Raw genomic sequence first — 21,179 nt, 5'->3', positions numbered from 1 at the left:
AACTCATTGAGACATATCCTAAAACATCATTGATAAATCCTATTAAATTATTATCCAGAGCTTGAGATTTTCTTCTACTAACCCTTATATCATTTTATGTTATAATTCTCATATCATTGGCCTGACTATCATATCTATTATCTTTAGACTAATTAATAACAAGCTAAAAAAATGTATCTAGAGTAATATCATCTTGCCTTCCCAAACTATTTAACCTTCGTCTTTCTAATCTCTTAATCTTATTATTTTTTGCTTAACTAACATGATCTATGGCTAAAAGATGCAACTCAATAGACCAAATGATCAATAAATATGTACAAATAGCTTAAAAAAAAGCAGCATAACAATTAAAAAAAAGTAAAAGATTAGCAAGAAAAAACCAAAAAAGTTTAGCAACCATTTAAAAAATAATAATATTAAATACTTATTTAATTGAAACAAAAAGAGTTACAAATAAAAAATACAAAGAAGAAATGACTTTCCTAATGTGCATATAAAGTTGTGTGTTTTTTTGTCAGTTTTTATTGTTATTGAATTGAAAATCACAATAGAAAGAGTGAGTATAACATGCTGACATGCCCTTTGCTTTTATTTTTTTTCTGTAACCATGATGAAATAATAAAAAAATTGATTCCATAGTCTTTGCTGAAACTTGATCTTTTACAATCTTTTATCAATTCTGACTCAAATTACAACTCCATCAAAACTATCACAAATGTCATCTTTTGGCATATATCCTACTTTCATCATTTTCGGGTATTCTTATGGTGTCATTTTCAAGCATAAATGCACTTAAGAATTTGAATTTGAATTTTCAATTATCATATTTGGTAATAGCTCAAAAATAAATCTTATACAAATAAAAGAAACCGACAACAATATAACAACAAATCCTTAACTCTATACTAATATCAAATTTAGTTTGCTAAGAACCTTTAACAAAGCTTGAGAAAAAAAAGCAATAATTAATATAAAAAAGCTATCCAAACAACATGCAAAACAAAAAAAAAAATTTCCATTCAAAGTATTGTCCATTATCATAAAAAAGAATGCAAATTGATTGGGTCAACATAAAAAAAAAACCCATAAATTATCCATGAAAACATAATTTTCTATAAAAAAAAATGATATCAACATCAATAGAACAAAAGATTTGAAAAGAATCCAATAATTTGAAAACTTTCTTATCGAACAAAAATAAAACTATTATTAAGTTTTCAAATCGAAATTAATAAACATGCACAAAATATGAAATTTAAAAATTATCACTACACAACAAAATAAAACATCAAAAATTAAACAAAAAATATAATAAAAAATCATTTAATCATCAATCATAAAAAAAAAATTGTAGCACAACAAACCCATTAAAAATTGCAAAGAAGGAAAACACATGTACACTTTACAAAAACCTAATCCTTTCAAAAAAATCAAACTATAGAAATAAAATTAAGGCTTTAGATATAAAAAAACTAAAATTAACTACCAAAAAATGGGACGAACTAAAAAAGCTTAAGGAAAAAAACCTTTAGTCGAGAAAAAAAATACACAAAAAAATAACAAAAAGAGAAATCCACAATATGAAAACAAAAAATGAAAAAAAAAAAAGAAAGGAATCAATCATGACTTAGATATAACATGGAGACACACACATACTTGACATCACTATTCCTGTGTTTCGCATCAAACATCTTATATATATATATATATATATCTCAATTAATGTTGACAATCAATTAATTTGACATTGAAACCATAAAAAAAAAATCTAGAGTTATGTAAGAAATAACGAAACTTTCCTAGGCACAAAAAATAATAGTGAAAAACAGACGACCCTAACCCAAAGAAATAAGCAACATTAGGACAACCTAACCCAAAAACTGACTCATAGAAATGTTAGATGTGAAGTCGTTGATCCTTTTAGAATCTTTTTAATCTAGGGATGTCCTAGTGTATGTGTGTGTATATATATATTTTTATATATAGGAGTCCATTTTTTATATAACACGATTGAGTTTTTACTACAAATAAAATCAAGATATTGACTAATTTTTTCTTTATTATAGTGATAAAAAATATTTTTTATTATATTGGCTTTTTAATTTTTTTTAAATATACTTGGTTTTTAAATTGTGAATCATAATTAATAAAAAATTCACAACTCAATATGAGCTTATTTAAGACAAAGGCATAAAGCTTATTAACTTACGAACATTGGTTTCAAAAAATAAAAATTTTAATTTTAATAAATTATTAAACTTTTTGAAAAAAAGAGGCAGATATATTAGAAAAAATATAAAAGAATGAAGATAAACTAACAGAAGAAATAATTGTTATAAAGTGATGAATTTATTAATTATTAATAAATGGGTAAAATACTTAGTTAAAAATATTAAATAAAATTATAACCGAAAAATAAAACCATTGCTAAAATGAAAAAACTCAATGATTACCACTCCAATTAAAGCAAACTTGTTATGTTGAAAAAAAGTTTGAGTTAAAAAAATACATTTAAAAAATGTGATAAGAAAAATGAGATAAAAAATTTGAAATGTTTAGTATTGTTATGAAAATACTGTGAGTAGTTAAAATATCTAAAAATATATGCATAAAATAATTAAATATTAGAAATATAGAGATATTATAGTAATTTTCTATTCCAAACCTATTTTTTTTATCGAAAAAGCATACCTGGAGAATTTTTTTGTTTGGATTTGCAAATCATGTTTTTAAAGTGAAAAGCCATATTTTTCAATTATTTAGCATTGAGATTGGGTTAAAAGTAGTTTTTAAATACAAAAAATAATTTCAACATTAATGTTAAATTAAGCCTAAATGTGATAGGAACCATTGTCATTTTTTTATATTTACAATTTCAAAATTATTTTTTTTTTATTAAAGTGTTAAAATGAACTAACATGAATTAATCCAAACATAAATAATTCAAATGCAACTAATTTAAAATGATTTTAAAATTAATTTAATTTAATTTTAAAATTAAATAATTTAAATCCTAAATAATTCCTTTTAAACTTTTAAAGTTTAAATAATTTAAACTTTAGAGTTTTCTTGAAAGTAGGTACCAAACAATTCCTTGCTAACAACTGAGTGAAAATGTAAGATTTCGTTTTTGTTTCAAGACATCAACCATCTTTCTATGCCACATTACAACATAAAAAAAGGGACAAACATACTTAGAACCACCAAAATCAAAAATAGCAAAACATGTTCCTGAAACAACAACAAAGCATAGAAAAAAAATTATTAATATTACATAAAACAAAACAGTCATATTAAATTATCAATGAATAAGATATTACAAACTTGATCTAACTTACTTGAATGTTCATTTGATTTTCTCCTCTTTTCACCTTGACTAAATTATTCTTAATCTTCTAACCTAAGGTCATATCATTCATGTTACTTTCACACATTTAGGAAAAAAACACAAAATTAAATATAAATCTACCATTCTTATATATGATCAATAAACAACATAAAAAACCAACAAATAAATTAAAGATTACCAACAAATCTTGTGAAAAGGCATTCACTCGCAACTATGCTCGGTGCCACAATCATGCTTAAACTAAACCGAGTCTATAAGAACTCACTAAACCATTAAATTGAAATTGAAACCTTTTTTGTTTTGATATATGAATGATTGAATCCTTAAAGATAATAGATTTAGAACTTTTAATTACAATTATCTCTGACTCCCTATTAATACCAATAGTTAAGTGTAATGAAATATGAGATCGATATCAATTATCTATATTAGAATTCATGGAGACATCTTTTAAAGCATCACTGATAGAGCTTATTAAATTATTACCCTGAGCTAGAGATCTTTTTCTACTAACCCTTATATCATTGGATGTTATAATCCTCATATCCTTAACCTAACTAACATGTTTATTAATAACAGGCTAAAGAAATGTATCTAGAGTAATATCATCTTACCTTTCCAACCTATTAGACCTTAATCTTTCTAATCTCTTAATCTTATTCTTCCTTGCTTGACTAACATGATCTATGGCTAAAAGATGCAACTCAGCAGACCAAACGATCAATAAATATGTACAAATAGCCTAAAAGAAAAAAAAATAGTATAACAATTAGAAAAAAGTAAAAGATTAGCAAGAAAAAAAAATAAAAAAAGTTCAGTAACCATTTAAAAAGCAACAATATTAAATACTTATTTAATTGAAACAAAAAGAGTTACAAATAAAAAATACAAAGAAGAAACGATGTTCCTAATGTGCATATAAAGTTTTGTGTGTGTGTGTGTGTGTGTGTTTTTTTTTTTTTGTTAGTTTTTATTGTTATTGAATTGAAAATCACAATAGAAAGAGTGAGTATAACATGTTGACATCCCTTTGCTTTTTTTTTTTTTTTCTGTAACCATGATGAAATAATCAAAAAATTGATTTCATAGTCTTTGTTGAAACTTGATCTTTTGCAATCTTTTATAAGTTTTTACTCAAATTACAATTCTTTTTTTCTTATCAAAACTATCACAAATGTCATATTTTGACATATATCATGCTTTTATCACTTTCAGATATTCTTATGGTGTCATTTTTAGGCATACATGCTTTTAAAATTTTGGATTTTAATTTTCAATTATCACATTTTGTAATGGGTCAAAAATAAATCATATACAAATTACAGAAACCGATAACAGTATAACAATAAATCCTTAATTCTGTACTAACATCAAGTTTAGTTAGCTAAGAACTTTTAACAAAGCTTGAAAAAAAAAGCAATAATTAATAAAAAAAAATCCAAACAACATGCAAAACAAAAAAAAAAAAATTTCATTCAAAGTATTGTCCATTATAATAAAAAAAGAATGCAAATTAATTGGGTCAACATAAAAGAAGCCATAAATTATCTATGAAAAAATAACTTTCCATAAAAAAAATGATATCAATATCAATAGAACAAAAGATTTGAAAAGAATCCAATAATTCGAAAACTTTCTTATTGAACAAAAATAAACTATTATTAAGTTTTCAAATTGAAATTAATAAACATGTAGAAAAAATGAAATTTAAAAATTATCACTACACAACAAAATAAAACATTGAAAATTAACCAAAAAATTATATTCAAAAACCATTCAATCATCAACCATAAAAAAAAATTTACAGCACAACAAACCCATTAAAAATTGCAAATAAGGAAAATACATACATACTGTACAGAGACCTAATCCTTCCTAAAAAATCAAACTATAGAAAAAAAATCAAGGCTTTAGACATAAAAAACTGAAATTAACAACCAAAAAATGAGACAAACTAAAAAAGGTTATGAAAAAAAACCTTTAGCCGAGAAAAAAAATACACAAAAGAATAACAAAAAGAGAAACCCCATTATACGAAAACTAAAAATGAAAAAAACAAAAAAAAAATCAATCATGACTTAAATATAACATGGAGACACACACATACTTGACACCATTATTCCTGTGTTTCGCATCAAATATTTTTTTTATCTTAATTAATGTTGACAATCAATTAATTTGACATTGAAACTGAAATAAAAATCTGGAGTTATGTAAGAAACAATGAAACCTTCCTAGGTACAAAAAACAACATTGAAAGACAGATTACCTTAACCCAAAGAAATAAGCAACATAAAGGATAACTCAATCGAAAAACTAACTCATAGAAATGCCAAAAGTGAAATCTTAATCCCTTTGGGATCCTTTTAATTTATGGGTGTCTTAGTGTGTGTGTGTGTATATATATATATATATATATATATATATGAGTCCATTTTCTATATAACACTAATTGAGTTTTTATTACAAATGAGATCAAGATATTGACTATTTTTTTTATTATACTAATAAAAAATATTTTTTATTATATTAGCTTTTTATTCATAATTAATAAAATATCCACAACTCAAAATGAGCTTATTTAAGCAAAGGCATAAAGCCTATTAACTTAAGGACCTTTGTTTCAAAAAATAAAAAATTTAGTTTTAATAAATTATTGAACTTTTTGAAAAAAAAAAAAAAAGAGTTGGATATAATTAGAAAAAATGTAAAAGAATGGAGATAAACTAACAGAAGAAATAATTACTATAAAGTGATGAATTTATTAATTATTAATAAAGGTGTAAAGTACTTGGCTAAAAATATTAAATAAAATTATAATAAAAAAATAAAAACCTTTGCTAAAATGAGAAAACTCAATGAATACCACTCTAATTAAAGCAAATTTGTTACATTCAAAAAAGTTCGACTTAAAAAAATTACATTTAAAAAATGTGATGAGAAAAATGAGATAAAAATTTTGAAAAGTTTAGTATTGTTATGAATATATTGTGAGTAATTAAAATATCTAAAATTATATGCATAAAATAATAAAATATTAAAAAAAAGAGATATTATAGTAATTTTCTATTCCAAAAGTTTTCTTTTTATCAAAAAAGCATATTTGGAGAATTTTTTTGTTTGGATTTGCAAATCATGTTTTTAAAGTGAAAAGGCATATTTTTTAGTTATTTAGCATTGAGATTGGGGTAAAAGTAGTTTTTAAGTGCAAAAACTAATTTCAACAGTAATGTTAAATTAAGCCTAAATGTGATATGTACCATTGTAATTTTCTTATATTTACAATTTCAAATTTATTTTTTTTAATTAAAGTGTTAAAATGATCCAACATGAACTAATCCAAATATAAATGAGTCAAATCCAAATGATTTAAATTGATTTTAAAATTAAATTGATTTGATTTTAAAACTCAATAATTTGAGTCCTAAACAATTTGACTCAAATAATTCAACTCAAAATATCTGAATTTAAAATAATCTAACTTGAACAAATCTAATCCAAACTCAAATTGATCCATCTGATTCACATATCCACCTAAGACCATATGCAATTTTTTTTTTTTAAATCCATTATTATATTATAATCAAATTACAATTACTAAATAATTTTATAATAAACTAGAAAATAACTAGACAATTAAACTTAAAAACTCAAGATTTTAAATTGTAAAGCATGCACAAAATCATATTGGTCGTGTCATTTTACATTTCTCTCTTTTGGGTTGTTGGATCATGTTTCTTAACCATTAATAAGGTTGTAGTATTCAAATTTCTTTTAAACCTTTAGCTTTTTCTGCCTTTTCTATTATAGCTAGATGCTTATCATTTTTTTTTTTTTTTTTGGCTTTTACTATAGCATACTATTAACAGTGGTTGATGATAGATTATATATTATTGGGGGTAGTAGTACAGGTCAATTCTTGTAAGATATGTAGTTTGTTTGCATAAACCTTAATTCATACATATTTATGTACTTTTTATTTTTTATATAGTGTTTGTTTTAATTTTATAGAAACATGTTGATTTTGAAGTTGTTTAAGAATTTTTACTGTGACAAGCATATTAAGTTTTATTTCTTACCTTGACAAACAATTTTTTTTTTATTACTAAAACAAACTCATAGCATCGCATGAGCCTTTTCATCAGTGTTAAATTAAATCTAAATGTGATAGATACTATTGTCATTTTTTTATATTTACAATTTCAAATTTGTTTTTTTTTTTTTAATCAAAGTGTTAAAATGATCCAACATGAACAAATCCAAATATTAATAATTCAAATTCGAATGATTTAAATTGATTTGATTTTAAAACTCAATAATTTGAGTCTTAAATAATTCATCATTCACATGTCCACCTAAGATCATATGCAATTTTTTAAAAAAAAAATTAATTATTATATTATAATTAAATTACAATTACAAAATAATTTTATAATAAACTAGAATATAACTAAATAATTAAACTTAAATACAATGAAATTAAACTTAAAAATTTAAGATTTTAAAATCTCATCCTTGCCTTTAAATCAAGAATTCATTAACCAGACCATATGCAATCTAATAAAACATTTCTCAAGAAAATTTGAGACTTTGGTATCAATTTTTAATATATGACGATGGGAATAGGTTGGCAAAAGAGAGAGAAAGTAACAATCAAGAAAAAACTTGCCAGGCAGCAGCCAATGATTACTCCAAAGTGGAAGGGTTAAAACAAGTGGCCGGATGGCAGAAGCTGTAAGTAGAAAAGGGACAAAACCACCTTTGCCTTTGCGGCTAAAATAGTCAGGGATCTTTTGTTTTCATTTTTTTTTTTTTAAAGCTTTTTCCTTTTTGGATGTAGCCGACAAGGAGAAATGGAGCAGTTTTTCTTTTGGTACGGGTCAATTTTGTTGTTGTCCCCGGGCCATGTGCTTAGGCATGTGGCTTCGTGGATATTGAAATGATAACCGCGGAAAAAGGAGGCTCCATATGGACCAGAGATTAGGACATTTTTAGCCTTTTGATCAAAGATTTTGTTCTTTATTTATTGTTGTCCCTTGATTGTACGATTTCTTTACAAGGACTTACGGTACTTTAGAATATTGGTGGATATTATTATTCGACTTCAGCTAAGAAAAAAATTTTATGAAATAATCTTGGGTCCAAATATAAAAATTTTGATAAGAAATTTCACCTAAGAAAAAAAAATCTGCGAGAGTAACATTAAAGCTCCAGGTGATAGTGATATTGTGTTCTAATAAGCATTAGAAAAGATTACTGAATATTGGAAAATGGATAGACTCATTCAGCAAAATGCAAGTACATGACAAGCATGGAGAATTTGACAAACAAATAAACATTATTAGATTATATTGAATGAACAAAATGAAACACAGATATTAGATTCCGATCATCTTTGCCGGAACTTAGCATGAGTTAAGCTGTATACATTGAATCAATATACAACAGCTGCATCTAAACGAGGAATTCCCAATTGGCCAAAAAAGAACAAGGATTTCCCAAATAAGCAAATACTGAATCTCCCCTGTTTCTTGGCCGTTGGCTAGATCTCTCTCTTTAGAAACTAAGAGAACTCTGCCTTGAGGAAAAATGGTGGCAAAGCCCAAATCTTTTAACTTAATGACATTATACAGAAAAATGTCTAACTACAAAAATCATTGTGTTGGAATGCCTTCCCTTCTTTTATCTGCAGATCCTTTACTGCATCAGAGAGGCTCTTTGAGATCTGCAATGCAATAACAAAATACAATGAAATCAACAATGATACCCAAGCCTGTCCAACATGGTAGAGTGTTGAACTATTAGTTCCAGTGACCAGAGTTCAAATCCTGATAATCTCAAGTACCCAAAACAAGATATTGAAGCCTCTCTACATTTATGATAGAAGATGATATTGTAATTGTAATGTTACCTGGCATAGGTGCCATGAAGCAAAAGCATCTGTTGCGGCATACTGTAGTTGCTACTTGGATAAAGGATACAATTCCCAGTTTCCCAGCCTAATTTTCTTGGGCTTTGGAAGCTGCAATACTCAAACTTTAATAAGATTTCCCTGTGAAAGTGTTCAGCCTTACTGCCCAAGGCAAGCTGAATTAGAAATAACTCAGTGGAAGGTAAATACAAGTAATACTATTTACCAGTTGAGAACAAATATCATATTAGTGCATTAATCACCATACATTCTTTTCAACTAGCAAGCAACGGATCTGCTAAGGTTTACAAGCAACAATAACCAAAGAGGTATGCAAAGGATGAAGACAGCAAACTGGAAATGGCATCTGAACTGGAAAGTGATATGCACTATGGAGTTTTAATCCTACTAACAATTGTCTGGCAAGTAGGAACAAAATCTTTTGGACATGGATGTTATAAGTTGTTAATCTAGAAATTGCCGAAGTTAAATGCACAAATAAAACATCAGATAAAGCAACTACTCAGTAATTTTCTGATATCACTAAATACGGTGCATAGGAACTAAGATGTTACACATGGTTATTACTTATTGCACCACAAAAGCAAAAACTTTTGAAGTTAAACGTGCAGATAAACAAAACCAACTACTTAGTTATTTTCTGAGAATGCCTATATGAATATCCAGAAACAAATAGGAAAATGAGATAATAAGCACAACTATTTTCATAGAAAATCTGAAAGATAAACTGCTTGCTATAAATATTTAGTAAGAGATGAAAGACTGCTTCAGTGTTCTCCAGTCTTTCAATAGATAAATGAGATGTATACCTCTTTGTAAACAAGCATCTCAGTAAGAGCTGCAAGACTCTGCAGCCTCTATTGAGCTTTTGATTCACTAGATATGATACACCTTCCACAGCTTTAACAGATACATTATAGTCATTGAAGACCTTGACAGCATCGCCACCAATTGCAACTCCAACCAGTTCATTTGTGAGCGTTATTTCAAAATACTAAAAACCAAATATACAATTCCAATATAGAAATTCAGGAATTTAGGTGGCCAATAAACAGACATGGTGTAAAGACATTACTTACTTTTATATATGGAATCCTCAAGAAGAACCTGCAGACTCTTAGGTATTCCAGAATGTATAATATGCATCACATAGCAACACCTATTGTCACAACATATCTGCATGACTGCAGTCTTCCCAGTTAAAATACCTGCAGAGTCAAAATTCCAATTATAAATGATTATCCATACAGTACAATTTAATGCAATTTTTGCTTACCAAACTGAGCCATCCCCTTTTCAAAAAGCTTAAAACTCCAGCTTAACCATAATTTTTTGTTCATAAACCACTAGGCAGCATTGTAATCAAAATCCTATGCAAGTCCTAGGCAGAGCATTGTAAGGCCTAGGTTTGAGTCCTGTTGCTAGCAATCTCTCTTGGTGGGCTACCTGTAAATCTATTGTAAGCCTTCTCCGAGGCCTGCGGTCTGCCCTAGCCCTGGAATGAGGAAACCTCTCCTCACCCTAAATTTTTAAGAATCAAAAGCATGGTAATGAAAATCCTATCCAACGAGATGCAGGAAGTAGTTCTAAAGGTGTGTTTATAAACTTAAATTGAAAAATTAGCAAGATATTCCTGCTATCAAGTCCCACACTCTGCAAAGTGCCATAAAGCTATCCCCATTCCCCTTAACTACAGAAATAGATAGAGAGCCAATGTCTATAGTACCAAACAAATAGTACTCTCCATGAAAGGTCATGAGCACAAAACACGAATTGGATAACTTAGAAGGTGCTCAACCAAATCAGTCACTAGACACAAAAAAATGGATACTTGAACGTGAAATCTGTGCAGTAAAGCCAATTCAAAGTGTTCACATTTCAAAGCTACCTTCTAAACACAATCTGATAATGATATAAATAGACGACTTCCACCAGAAGGTAGACAAGAAGACAAAAGAATCGAGAACCTAGAATAAAATTTGCTAGTAGACAACCATTTAGGTTCTCATGATATAGCCTTTGAAATAAGAGGAAATGATGATAGTGACCAAACTGACTCATGAAACAGAGAATAGAGAGCCTTTAGCTACTGAATCAAAACGAATTATAGCAATGCAGCTCAATGGATGAATCAAAAGGTCTTAATTAAGGCAAGGACATTGCACGACAGCAACAGACACAAGACATAAATTTTTAGTTTGAAGAAACATAGCAGCATAAGAGAACATCTAGAAAGCAAAATAATACTTGCTTAAAAGCGAAGAAATTACCAAAATGCAAACCAAATTCTAACATAAATGCTCTATCTAAAATAAAATCATGTATTTTATGGCAAAACAGATTACAATTTTAATTCTCAATTATTCAAAAGCATTACTTTTTCTTTTTTTCACATTTCACTTACAAAATCAAATAGAAAATAGCAAAACTAATTATCAGAAGGATACCATAGAGAGGCTTCATAGTAACATAACAAAATTTCACTTTTATTGGCTTTTACAAACTTTGAATAAGCCTTGAATAAGCTTTTTCCAAATGTCAATACTGGATATCTAAACCTTGAATAAGCTGCCAAATCAGAATTATAAAAAATTGGGTTTACTAATTTCTTTTATTTAATTCAAAATTATGAAAGAAAGAGAGGAAGAGGGAAGAGAAGGTGGTGAAGAGAAAATGGAACAGGCAATTTGCGGCGGCTTTTAGGGGCTGATGGACTTGCGTTTCATGACTAGAGAAGATGAAGAAGAAGATTGAAGGGTGGCTTCAATGGCATCCATTGATTTGATAACTTGTTCACTTCAGTGAAACTCTGGTCCCAATCCAAACTGAAACTACTGGTTTCTTTGAAATCCATTTCAGCCACCGAAATGGAAATGAAGGTGGAGGCAACTTAAAACTGGGATGGGTTGAACCAGTTTGGGCCCTAAATGGGCCAATAACAATCACAATCTATTATACAATTAACACCCTTATCCTTCAACATAGACCTTAGCCCAGGCTATCTAAAGTTTCTTTCCTTTTGTCTTTTTCCTTCTTCTCTTGCAAAGTCGAAACCCACCCAACCTTTTACCTTGTCTTCTGTTTGAAACCCAGCATTTCCTTTTTCTCCTTGTCTATGTGGCGTGGGAAACGGCGGTAGCTTCGCGAAAACCAGGTTAGTCTTACTTCCTTCCCTTTCTTTGTTGGGCCATAAGCTCTCTTAATACGAAGATAGATTATTCGGAAAACTCTTGGGTATTTGTAATTTACTGAAGGAATGAATCTTGTTGTTAATGGATGAAACTCATTTTGAAGGAATGAATATTATTTTTTTTCCGGAACTCCATCGGTAAATATTAGAACTTTGATGCCTTAAAATGTGGTGATATACATGAAAATTGATTTTATGACACCTTAATTACTAGTGTTATTGCTGCATTGTAAGTAGACAAATTTCTGATGACAAAAGGGATTCTGGATTTTCATCTGGATTTCAATAAACTATTGTTTCTATGTTTTGCTTCTTGGAAAAAGTTTTTTTAAGTTTAGTATTTGGATAAGATCTAATTTAATGGTTAAGCATTGTTAATATTGCATTTTGATTTCGGTGATGATAAAATTACACTTTGGTGAATCAAATTGTGCGTTTGGCTTACTTTCATTGAAAAATTTTAGGTAAATACAAGAGATTTTTGGAATCAATAGCAAAATTTTGATTTTTTTAATTGGATTGAAAAAAAAATCTTTGTAGCTTGTTTCCACTTTCAGGGAGGTTTTTGGTCATTTTCACCATTCACTTCCATTTAACATAAGTCATCAACAGGATTCAGATACCATAAAGAAAAGTGCCAGTAAAAAGGAGGCGTGAAAAATGGCAAGTTATCTGTGGAGAAAATATGCTGACTATGTTTACAGCAAATGGGAAAGAACGTTTCTTTGGGACATGTTAGAGCCTTATCGTAGACCCAAATCTTTTACGCCTCTTGTTACCATTTATATTGCAGCTTTTTACACTGGCGTCATTGGCGCTGCCATCACTGAGCAACTTTATAAGGTATTTCCTTTCTACCATTTTTCTGGATTTCTTGCAGTATTGCAGTAGCTACTTAAACCAAATGGTTTATTTTTCTCTTTCTTGAGTGTTAGAAAGATATGTTTTCTTTTTTGTTTTTGGTGAAAAATTGGATGAGATTAAATGAGTTTACTAAGGCATAAAAAAAGTTCGGGATTTGAAGTTCATACAATGTAAACTGGAAATGGTAGTATGAAATTGTAAAATACTCGAGAAGTGTTGAAACTTGGAAGATATGTCTTGAAGTTCTTCTTGAATTACCACTTGCTAAATTCTCAGCTTTAAGCTTCTTTTAGATATTTGGTGATTGTATTCCAGCAAGTTACTGTTAGGCTCGTGACATAGAATCCATTGCCAATTTGAAGTGAACTATTATATGAAATTTCATTCCTTGTGTATATAAAATTTTACCATAACATTTTATGTCAAGTTGTTAGGACTTAGGAGCTTGCACCTATGTTTTCTTCAATATTATAGTAAATATTTTCTTCATATTCTTAACCCCTGTAATCTTTTATATCTAATCAGGATAGTATTACATTTTTATTTTGAGTTCTCATGTGGCTCATACCAGGTGATTGAAGAGAGTAACTAAGTTTTCTTTGAAGAACATTGAATCATTAACGAATCAAGTGCATATAAACCTATATGTTTTGTTTTCGATTTTCTGAACATACCACGTGGTCAATATATTCATCCAATTCATGAATGATGAGTGGAGCAAATGTCTTGTAACTTTATTTCTTCTCAATTTTCTTGTTATCATTTATATCAATTCCAAACAACTAAAAGGAATTAAGTTTGTTTTTCTGTCACTTTTTTTCTCTATATGAAACTTCATTTCGTTTATTTTCAAATTTATGTTGTCAAGCATATTGTAAAAGCTCTTGGAATCCTTCTTGTCATCATTTGCCATTTTGTAACTGCAATCTTTATGTATCTATTAAGAGTTGAAATTTGTGTTAATGATCAGGAAAAGTACTGGGAAGATCACCCTGGGGAAGCAGTGCCGCTCATGAAGCCGAAATTTTATGGTGGCCCCTGGAAGGTGTTCAAAGGTGATGTCCTGCCAGCTAATGAATGAAAGCCAGAAGATCCTGTCGAAGAGCTATATCATTCCTTTTATTTCATTTTCTTTCTCTGCAATGGTTTGAAATTTGGTAGTGTTTAGGATGCATCTGGAAAACAACTACAGTGTTTAGTCTTTAATTGTTTCTAGCATCAGATTTACATGGTAGGCTTAGCGTTTCCATGTGGGTACAAGAGACCAATTCTTATAAACAAAATCATATCATCTGTGTTTCATTAATCTAATATCCTTATGATATTCAGGCTTTATTTTCATTGTGTTTATTCATGTTTTATGTCTTCAGTAAAATTGCTTGTTATCAATAATGGTGCATGCTTCCTCTGAAATTTGTAAATGGAGTGAAAAACTGTAATATGCTTGACTTGTGATTTGCGAAGGCTACAATATTAGGTTAACCTTAGAAGTTTTTGATTGCTTGAAAGTGCATGGCAATAGCTGATAAATGTAATGGCTATGGTGGTCAGGTACCTGAGACTGGGCTTGATCTTGCTCTTTAATATGTCCTCCTCCCCCACCCTCTGTCTCGATATTGCATATTGTATTGTAACTAAGGCATGCTAAATCCCTTGAGTATTTTGTTTTGGTAGCAATGGAATCGGCTTTCTTTTTCTTTAACAAAAGAAATCGTAGTTTGGGAAAAGAGAAAAAGGTTATAAATATTGAGATTGAAACCCTATATCTATTGGATATTATCATGAATTAATTAAATTAAGTTTCGGATTAGTCGAACCTATTGCTTGTGATATGCAGTGTCAATCCGTCCAAAGTCATTAACTAGATCTCGAACTGACTGCATAACAGCTTCATCTATGGTTAAAATAAACAAGTGTTAACTTCAGGCACAAAATGAAGAATGAAACCTGCCTAGATGCTATACTTGTTACATTAACATGCCTGACCTTAAATTTAACAAATAATGTAGAGCAGGGCATTAGTCTCTAGCTCTCTGAAGAACTAATTACAAAATGAAAACATATGTAACTATTCCAGCAGAGTTGCCACCATCATCGATTATATAAAGCATTACAAATGCTTATACAAAGCATAAATTATAACTCTGCGTTCACATTTTTAAGTTGCAAGTAGATAACCATTGCTATATCTTTTCTATAGATACCCCAATTTGTCGTTCTATTCAATTTAGTTTTTGTTAATCAAAAAAATAAACAAATAATAAAAATGAAAAATAAACGAAAAAACTCTAGCAAGTTGAGTTTATGCAAGACCCTATATGAGAAGTTTAAATTAAATTTAAGATCTAAAGTTAAAATCAAAAAAGAAATTGAATTTTTTTTTATTTAGGGTTCTCGAATGTGAAACTTTATAAATACATAGATAAACACCCACAAAAACACATAAAAGATACAAAGATCACACACGAAAAAATTAAGGAAAGAAATAGAGAGAAAGGCATAAAGTAGCCAAAAAATAAGATTTTTTTGAAATTTTTTTTGAAAATTTTGAAATTTCAAATAATAAATTCTTAAGAAATCTCTATGTGATAAATTTTTTTAAATTTGTCCAAAATGTTAGAATCATTTAGATAAAATTTCAATAAAAGTAATTGTATTATTTTTCAAATAAAAAATTTTTTGATTAAAAATATTTGATAATTATCCAATGATGAGATTTTTAGAAATTTCAAATTATAAATTTCTAAGAAATTTTTAATGATAAATTTCTAAGAAATTTTTAGATGAGAAATTTCTTTATATTTGTCCTAAATGGTGGAAGAATTTAAATAAAATTAAAAAAAAAATAATTGTCATATTATTTTCTTTAAAAAAAAAACAAAGAGAAATAAAAAAAATTTTCTAAATAGATCCAAATAGTAAAAAATTTAGAAATTCAAAAAAAAATTTAATTTGACCCAAATGATAGAATAATTAGATATATTTTTAATAATAATAAATAAAATAAAAAAAATGATTAAATTTTTTTCGATAACGAAATCTTTTCAAAAAAATAAATAAGATTTTTGAATACTCTTGAGATAAAAAAATATTTTTAAAAATTTTACCAAATTTATGAAAAAATCTTATAAATTATTTTTAATATTTAACATAAAAATTTAAAATCATTATAATCAAAATTTTATGATAAATTTAAAATAAAATGGTATTGTTCTTCGAATGAATATGTAAGAATGTCATAACTTTTTTTATATGTAACTGAATTTTTGAATGTTATTTTGATTAATATATTTAAATTTATTTTTTTTTATACCTTTAATTAAGCTGATAAATTTATTACATGATTAATCACATTTAATTAAAAAATTAATGATAATTTTATTTATTAAATTTAATTATAAATTTACATATTTATATGTTATAACATTTTCGATTAAGAGGAAACGATTGATGCTTATCTTGCGAGGGAAAAGAAATTATAGCAATGGTACTTTATGGATGAATCGAAAGGTCTTAATCAAGACAAGGACATCGCAGGACAACGACAAACGCAAGACATTGATATTTGGTTTTCACACGTTCTTTCTAAGGAAACAAGAAAAAGAAAAATATATACGGAATGAATGTAACAAGACAAGGAGGGTAAAGGAAGCAACCTCTTTAGTGAAACTCTGGTCCCAATCCAAACTAAAACTACTGGTTTCCTTGAATTTCCATTTCGAGCTTTGGAATATAAACGAGGATCGAGGGACAGAGGAACTGGGATGGGTTTAATTAGATTGGTTAATTCCTGATGTATCATATAAAATATTAATATTTCATTTATTCATATATTTTTTACGTAAAAATTTTTATCTCATAATTTTTGTATAAAATATAAAATATAATTTTTATTAAAATTTTAAATCATAATATTTTTATATTTTAAATTATTAAATAATTGAATAAAATTGGGCTTTAAAATAGGCCAATAACATATAAAATCTATTATACATTAAGATTTAACAGCCATAACCTTAGCCCTTAGCCATTATTCGAGGTTTTATAAAGTTTTTTCATTTTTTTTTCTTGTTCTTCTTCCATTGGAAAGTCGAAACCCACCCGACCTTTCTACCCATTTTGTTCTCTTTGAAACCCAGCAATTCATTTTTCTCTTTGTTTGATTTGTGAACGGCGGTAGCTTCGCGAGAACCAGGTTAGTCTTACTTCCTTCCCTTTCTTTGCTTTTCTTTCTTTTTTTTTCCCCATAAGGGCTCGATTAGCATAGACTGATAGACTATATTATGATTTTGTTGGGTCATAAGCTCTCTTAATTTGAATATTGATTATCCGGAAAACTCTGGGTCATTGTGTAATTTAATGAAGGAATGAATGTTGTTGTTAATGGATGAGTTGTTCATTTGAAAGCTTCAGCTTTCACTTGAGTTCCCACCGTTGTATATATGGTTAGAACTATGTAAATTAGTTCTTGATGTTGGTCTTGCTTTGGGTTTTTGTTTTGCTTCATCAAGCTGAACTCATTTTTGAAGAACTAATCGTCTTAGATGAAAAAAATGGATGATTTTACTTCTTTCAGGATCAATTTGTATTGTTTTTTGCTACTGCCATGGAAAAACCTCAATTTAGAGAATTTTATGTTTTTAACTCTTGGCTTATAAACTCTAGCATTAGATTATTTTCCAAATCCCTATTTGTCATTTATGTTGTTGGACAATAAGTACTCAACCATATTTTTATTTTCTTTGGATACATCATAAGTAAATATCGAATTCGTGTACAAGAAGGTGATCCACAATGAAAACTGACCTGACATCAATTAAGAAAATTGCAAATTGATTCTAGCAAGCACCATTTGCAGTCATGCCAGCTGTTCTACTAAGAATAGCTCCCAACAATGCTTCGGTTTCCAACCCAGCTGAATTGAATACTCTAAACCGCAGATCCCCTAATTTAGCAAGCCCTTCCCTTATGTCTCTAGTGACATGATCATCAGGGTTGTTGGTGTTGCTGCATTCTAATTATTGTTCATATTTAACTGATTATGATGTTGCTTTTAGGCTGTAGCAACTTTTGTAAGAAAAGCAAGTAGCAAAATAAAAAACCAATGGTATGTAGAGGAGCTCTTTCCGTGTCAACACGTGTTCAATACTTGTGGATAGCACTCTAGGAGTAAAATTTTAAATACACCATAACAGTGTAGAGGAAGTACGCTGTTAAGATCACCTTAACAAATGCTAGTCATGGCAGACTTAAAACATTAAAACAAAAAGAAAAAAACTATCTACTCTCTGTTATTCATGAAAGAATGTGAAATGCAATACAACAGATTTGGGATATGCTTTCACTTTTCACTTTCAAGTTATTACTCTCACTTGAAGTTCAAAGCAAATCATTCGCATCTCTTTAACCAAAGAAAAAAATCATTAGTCTCAGATAGGGGTGTAAATGATACATTAGTACTCGCAAGCTACTCGGATTCGATTCGAAAAAAACTCGAATTCGGTTCGATTATTGTCGAGTCGAGCTCGAGCTCGAGTAGCTCGATTTATCGATCGAGCCAAATTCGAGTATTATTATATCTGACTCGAGTAGCTCGCGAGCCTAATCGAGCTTTTATATTTAAATATATTTTTATTATTTTAATTAATAAAATATTTCGAGTCCGAGTTCGAGTTCGAATTCGAGCATGAATAATCGAATTTTTGTCGAGTATACGAATCGAGCTTATTTTTACATATTAATCGAGCTTAATCGAGCGAGCTCGAGTAGCTCGAATTCGATCACGAATCGAGCTCGAGCTTGAAAAATAAAACTCGATCGAGCTCGAGCCGAGTATCGAGCCCCGAGTTATGAGTCGAGCTTGAGCTCGAGCCTCTCACTACTCGGCTCGGCTCGGCTCGTTTACAGCCCTAGTCTCAGAGATTCTAACTTTCTCAATGATCACAACCAAGATTCAAGATGCTAAGTACAAATATTAAATTATTTATTGGAGTTTCATGGCTTTCTTATTTCCTTTGTATGCATATTTGCTTTTTCTCTCCTTGATGGTTTTGTAAATGACTATCACTTATCAGGTTGTTGTTTCAATCATCATGGAGGCCAAGTTCTTTCGCTTTCTTAAAATTGTGGGAGTTGGGTACAAAGCCAGAGCTGAAGCCGAGGGACGACTTTTGTTTCTCAAATTGGGATACAGTCATGAGGTTGAACTTACTGTTCCTCCAGCTGTCCGGGTTTTCTGCTTCAAAAACAATGTAGTTTGCTGCACCGGACTTGACAAGCAGAGGGTGCACCAATTTGCTGCTACAGTTAGAAGTTGCAAGCCTCCGGAAGTTTACAAAGGCAAGGGTATAATGTACATTGATGAAGTTATCAAGAAGAAGCAAGGAAAAAAATCAAAATGATGGTTGAAGTGCATGATAATTTTTTTGCAAATATGTATTGGCAAGTTTATGTGATTGGAAATTGCTATGTCTAAACAAAATCTTGGTGAATTTTTTTTCCCTTCTCTTCCTTTTAAGGTAATAATAGGCATTTTGAATATCTTAACTAGTGCAATAGTTTTTGAGTCAGTAAATCACTTTTTTCTGATGTGTTGGATCCATATCTTCACAATCAGAATTGGATGAGGTGATCTAAAACTGGTGTTAATCACTGTTCTCTAGGGTTTTGATTCTATTTTTCTCAGCATGAGTTCATTAGATTATTATTATTTTTTTAAATCAATTATAGGGTGTTGGTAAATGGTAATGCAGATGAGAGAGCATTGACTAACAATTGTAAAAGTGAATAACAATAGTATTTATGTTCCACGAATATGTGGAACATTACAAATGTATTTCAATAAATGTGGTAATGTAGGAATTTTGATTCGCTTTCGCTATACAGAAATTTTTTCAATTTAACAAATAACCTTTGGAAAGATTATTATTAACCATCTAATGGTGCAATTTATTCCAACAACTTATGTAGAGATAGTAATGGGTCGGATCGAGATAGATTTTTGTTCATCTCAAATTTGATTCGATTTTATATTCATAAAATCAAAATTTGATTAGACTTAGAAATTTTTTTTTTATAGTTGAATTTAACTCAATTTAATTTGAAATTAATAAAATATTATTTTTAAATGTAAATATATAATTATATAAATATATATAAATAAAAAATTAAATAATTAATTAAAATTTTTTATATAATATCGTATTGGATCAGATCAAGTTTACTTAAAATTCAAATTCGATCAAATCTCAATTTTTTTTTTAACATTATCATACGCAACCTAATCATTATTTTGATTTAAAAAAAAAAAAATTGACCTTATAAAATCAAATTGAAATCCGTCAAGACAAGTTGGGCTGCAAACCTTAAACTTATTCAATAATAATGTTTCCTTTGGCAATGTGATGATTTTTATAGCCTTCATATTAAGATGTTTTATAATTAAATTATTAAAGATTTAATCATAAAATACAATTGTTTGTAAATTTTTAAAGATGCAATTATAAAACAAAATTGTGGGGCGGCAAAAATTCATCCCATTATACTGCCAAAGAGTCCTAAGCTACCAATAGTTTTGGTCAATATTTCATTTAACTTAAAAATTGTCTAAAATAGCTTTACATAAGACATAAATAGTTAAAAGAATATTACAAAAATATAGTAATGAAAATAACTTATAAAAAACAATTATAATATAGCATAATTTTTAGTAATCATTTTCTTTAAACTAATATTTACAATGAAAATAATGAGAAAAATTAATCATTATATATAAATAAAAGTATATGGAGGGAAAATGGGGATATACCCATTACCCCAATATACCCGACCCGGCCTTTCCACTG

The 21,179-nt window shown here is 28.6% G+C and overlaps 3 protein-coding genes across 9 annotated transcripts; 2 read left to right on the top strand and 1 right to left on the bottom strand.

The window, feature by feature from the left end:
- Positions 1 to 8,671: 8,671 nt before the first annotated feature.
- On the bottom strand, positions 8,672 to 12,142 carry LOC111307056 (3'-5' exonuclease-like). Of its 6 annotated transcripts, none has more exons than XR_016332024.1 (5): positions 10,558 to 12,142; positions 10,361 to 10,489; positions 10,091 to 10,275; positions 9,261 to 9,371; positions 8,672 to 9,074 (listed from the first exon to the last, which is right to left on the bottom strand). XR_016332024.1 is itself a non-coding variant. In XM_089751730.1 (5 exons), exons 1-5 carry the CDS (start codon positions 11,742 to 11,744, stop codon positions 9,047 to 9,049), a joined length of 483 nt encoding a protein of 160 aa, XP_089607856.1. In that variant the 5' UTR covers positions 11,745 to 11,882; the 3' UTR covers positions 8,672 to 9,046. The 6 variants fall into 6 exon arrangements, 3 of the variants coding, with proteins under 3 accessions (XP_089607856.1, XP_089607855.1, XP_089607857.1); XR_016332023.1 differs by having other exon boundaries at positions 9,261 to 9,436; positions 10,091 to 10,238; positions 10,558 to 10,752; XM_089751730.1 differs by having other exon boundaries at positions 9,261 to 9,422; positions 10,091 to 10,238; positions 11,729 to 11,882.
- A 159-nt stretch (positions 12,143 to 12,301) lies between these two features.
- Positions 12,302 to 14,670, top strand: LOC111307835 (uncharacterized protein At4g29660-like). 2 transcript variants are annotated; one of them, XM_022906115.2, is made up of 3 exons: positions 12,302 to 12,435; positions 13,084 to 13,314; positions 14,306 to 14,670. In XM_022906115.2, exons 2-3 carry the CDS (start codon positions 13,132 to 13,134, stop codon positions 14,414 to 14,416), a joined length of 294 nt encoding a protein of 97 aa, XP_022761850.1. In that variant the 5' UTR covers positions 12,302 to 12,435; positions 13,084 to 13,131; the 3' UTR covers positions 14,417 to 14,670. The 2 variants fall into 2 exon arrangements, with proteins under 2 accessions (XP_022761850.1, XP_022761851.1); XM_022906116.2 differs by having other exon boundaries at positions 12,308 to 12,435; positions 13,029 to 13,314.
- A 2,721-nt stretch (positions 14,671 to 17,391) lies between these two features.
- On the top strand, positions 17,392 to 19,884 carry LOC111307284 (large ribosomal subunit protein uL6m-like). The gene is made up of 2 exons (XM_022905302.2): positions 17,392 to 17,530; positions 19,410 to 19,884. Exon 2 carries the CDS (start codon positions 19,428 to 19,430, stop codon positions 19,734 to 19,736), a length of 309 nt encoding a protein of 102 aa, XP_022761037.2. The 5' UTR covers positions 17,392 to 17,530; positions 19,410 to 19,427; the 3' UTR covers positions 19,737 to 19,884.
- The last annotated feature ends 1,295 nt before the right edge of the window (positions 19,885 to 21,179 follow it).

This window comes from Durio zibethinus, chromosome 22 (genome assembly GCF_047325235.1).
Source record: "Durio zibethinus cultivar Kanyao isolate XHJ-2024 chromosome 22, ASM4732523v1, whole genome shotgun sequence".
NCBI lineage: Eukaryota > Viridiplantae > Streptophyta > Magnoliopsida > Malvales > Malvaceae > Durio > Durio zibethinus.
This window is presented reverse-complemented; position numbering and strand designations above follow the sequence as displayed.

Coding starts and splice junctions, on each gene's coding strand:
- LOC111307284 (XM_022905302.2), top strand. CDS start 19,428: ATGGAGGCCAAGTTCTTTCGCTTTCTTAAAATTGTGGGAGTTGGGTAC.
- LOC111307835 (XM_022906115.2), top strand. CDS start 13,132: ATGGCAAGTTATCTGTGGAGAAAATATGCTGACTATGTTTACAGCAAA. Junction 13,315..14,305: donor TCACTGAGCAACTTTATAAG/GTATTTCCTTTC, acceptor GTTAATGATCAG/GAAAAGTACTGGGAAGATCA.
- LOC111307056 (XM_089751729.1), bottom strand. CDS start 10,621: ATGAACAAAAAATTATGGTTAAGCTGGAGTTTTAAGCTTTTTGAAAAG. Junction 9,423..10,090: donor AGATGCTTGTTTACAAAGAG/GTATACATCTCA, acceptor TGCCTTGGGCAG/TAAGGCTGAACACTTTCACA. Junction 9,075..9,260: donor CTTCATGGCACCTATGCCAG/GTAACATTACAA, acceptor ATTGCATTGCAG/ATCTCAAAGAGCCTCTCTGA.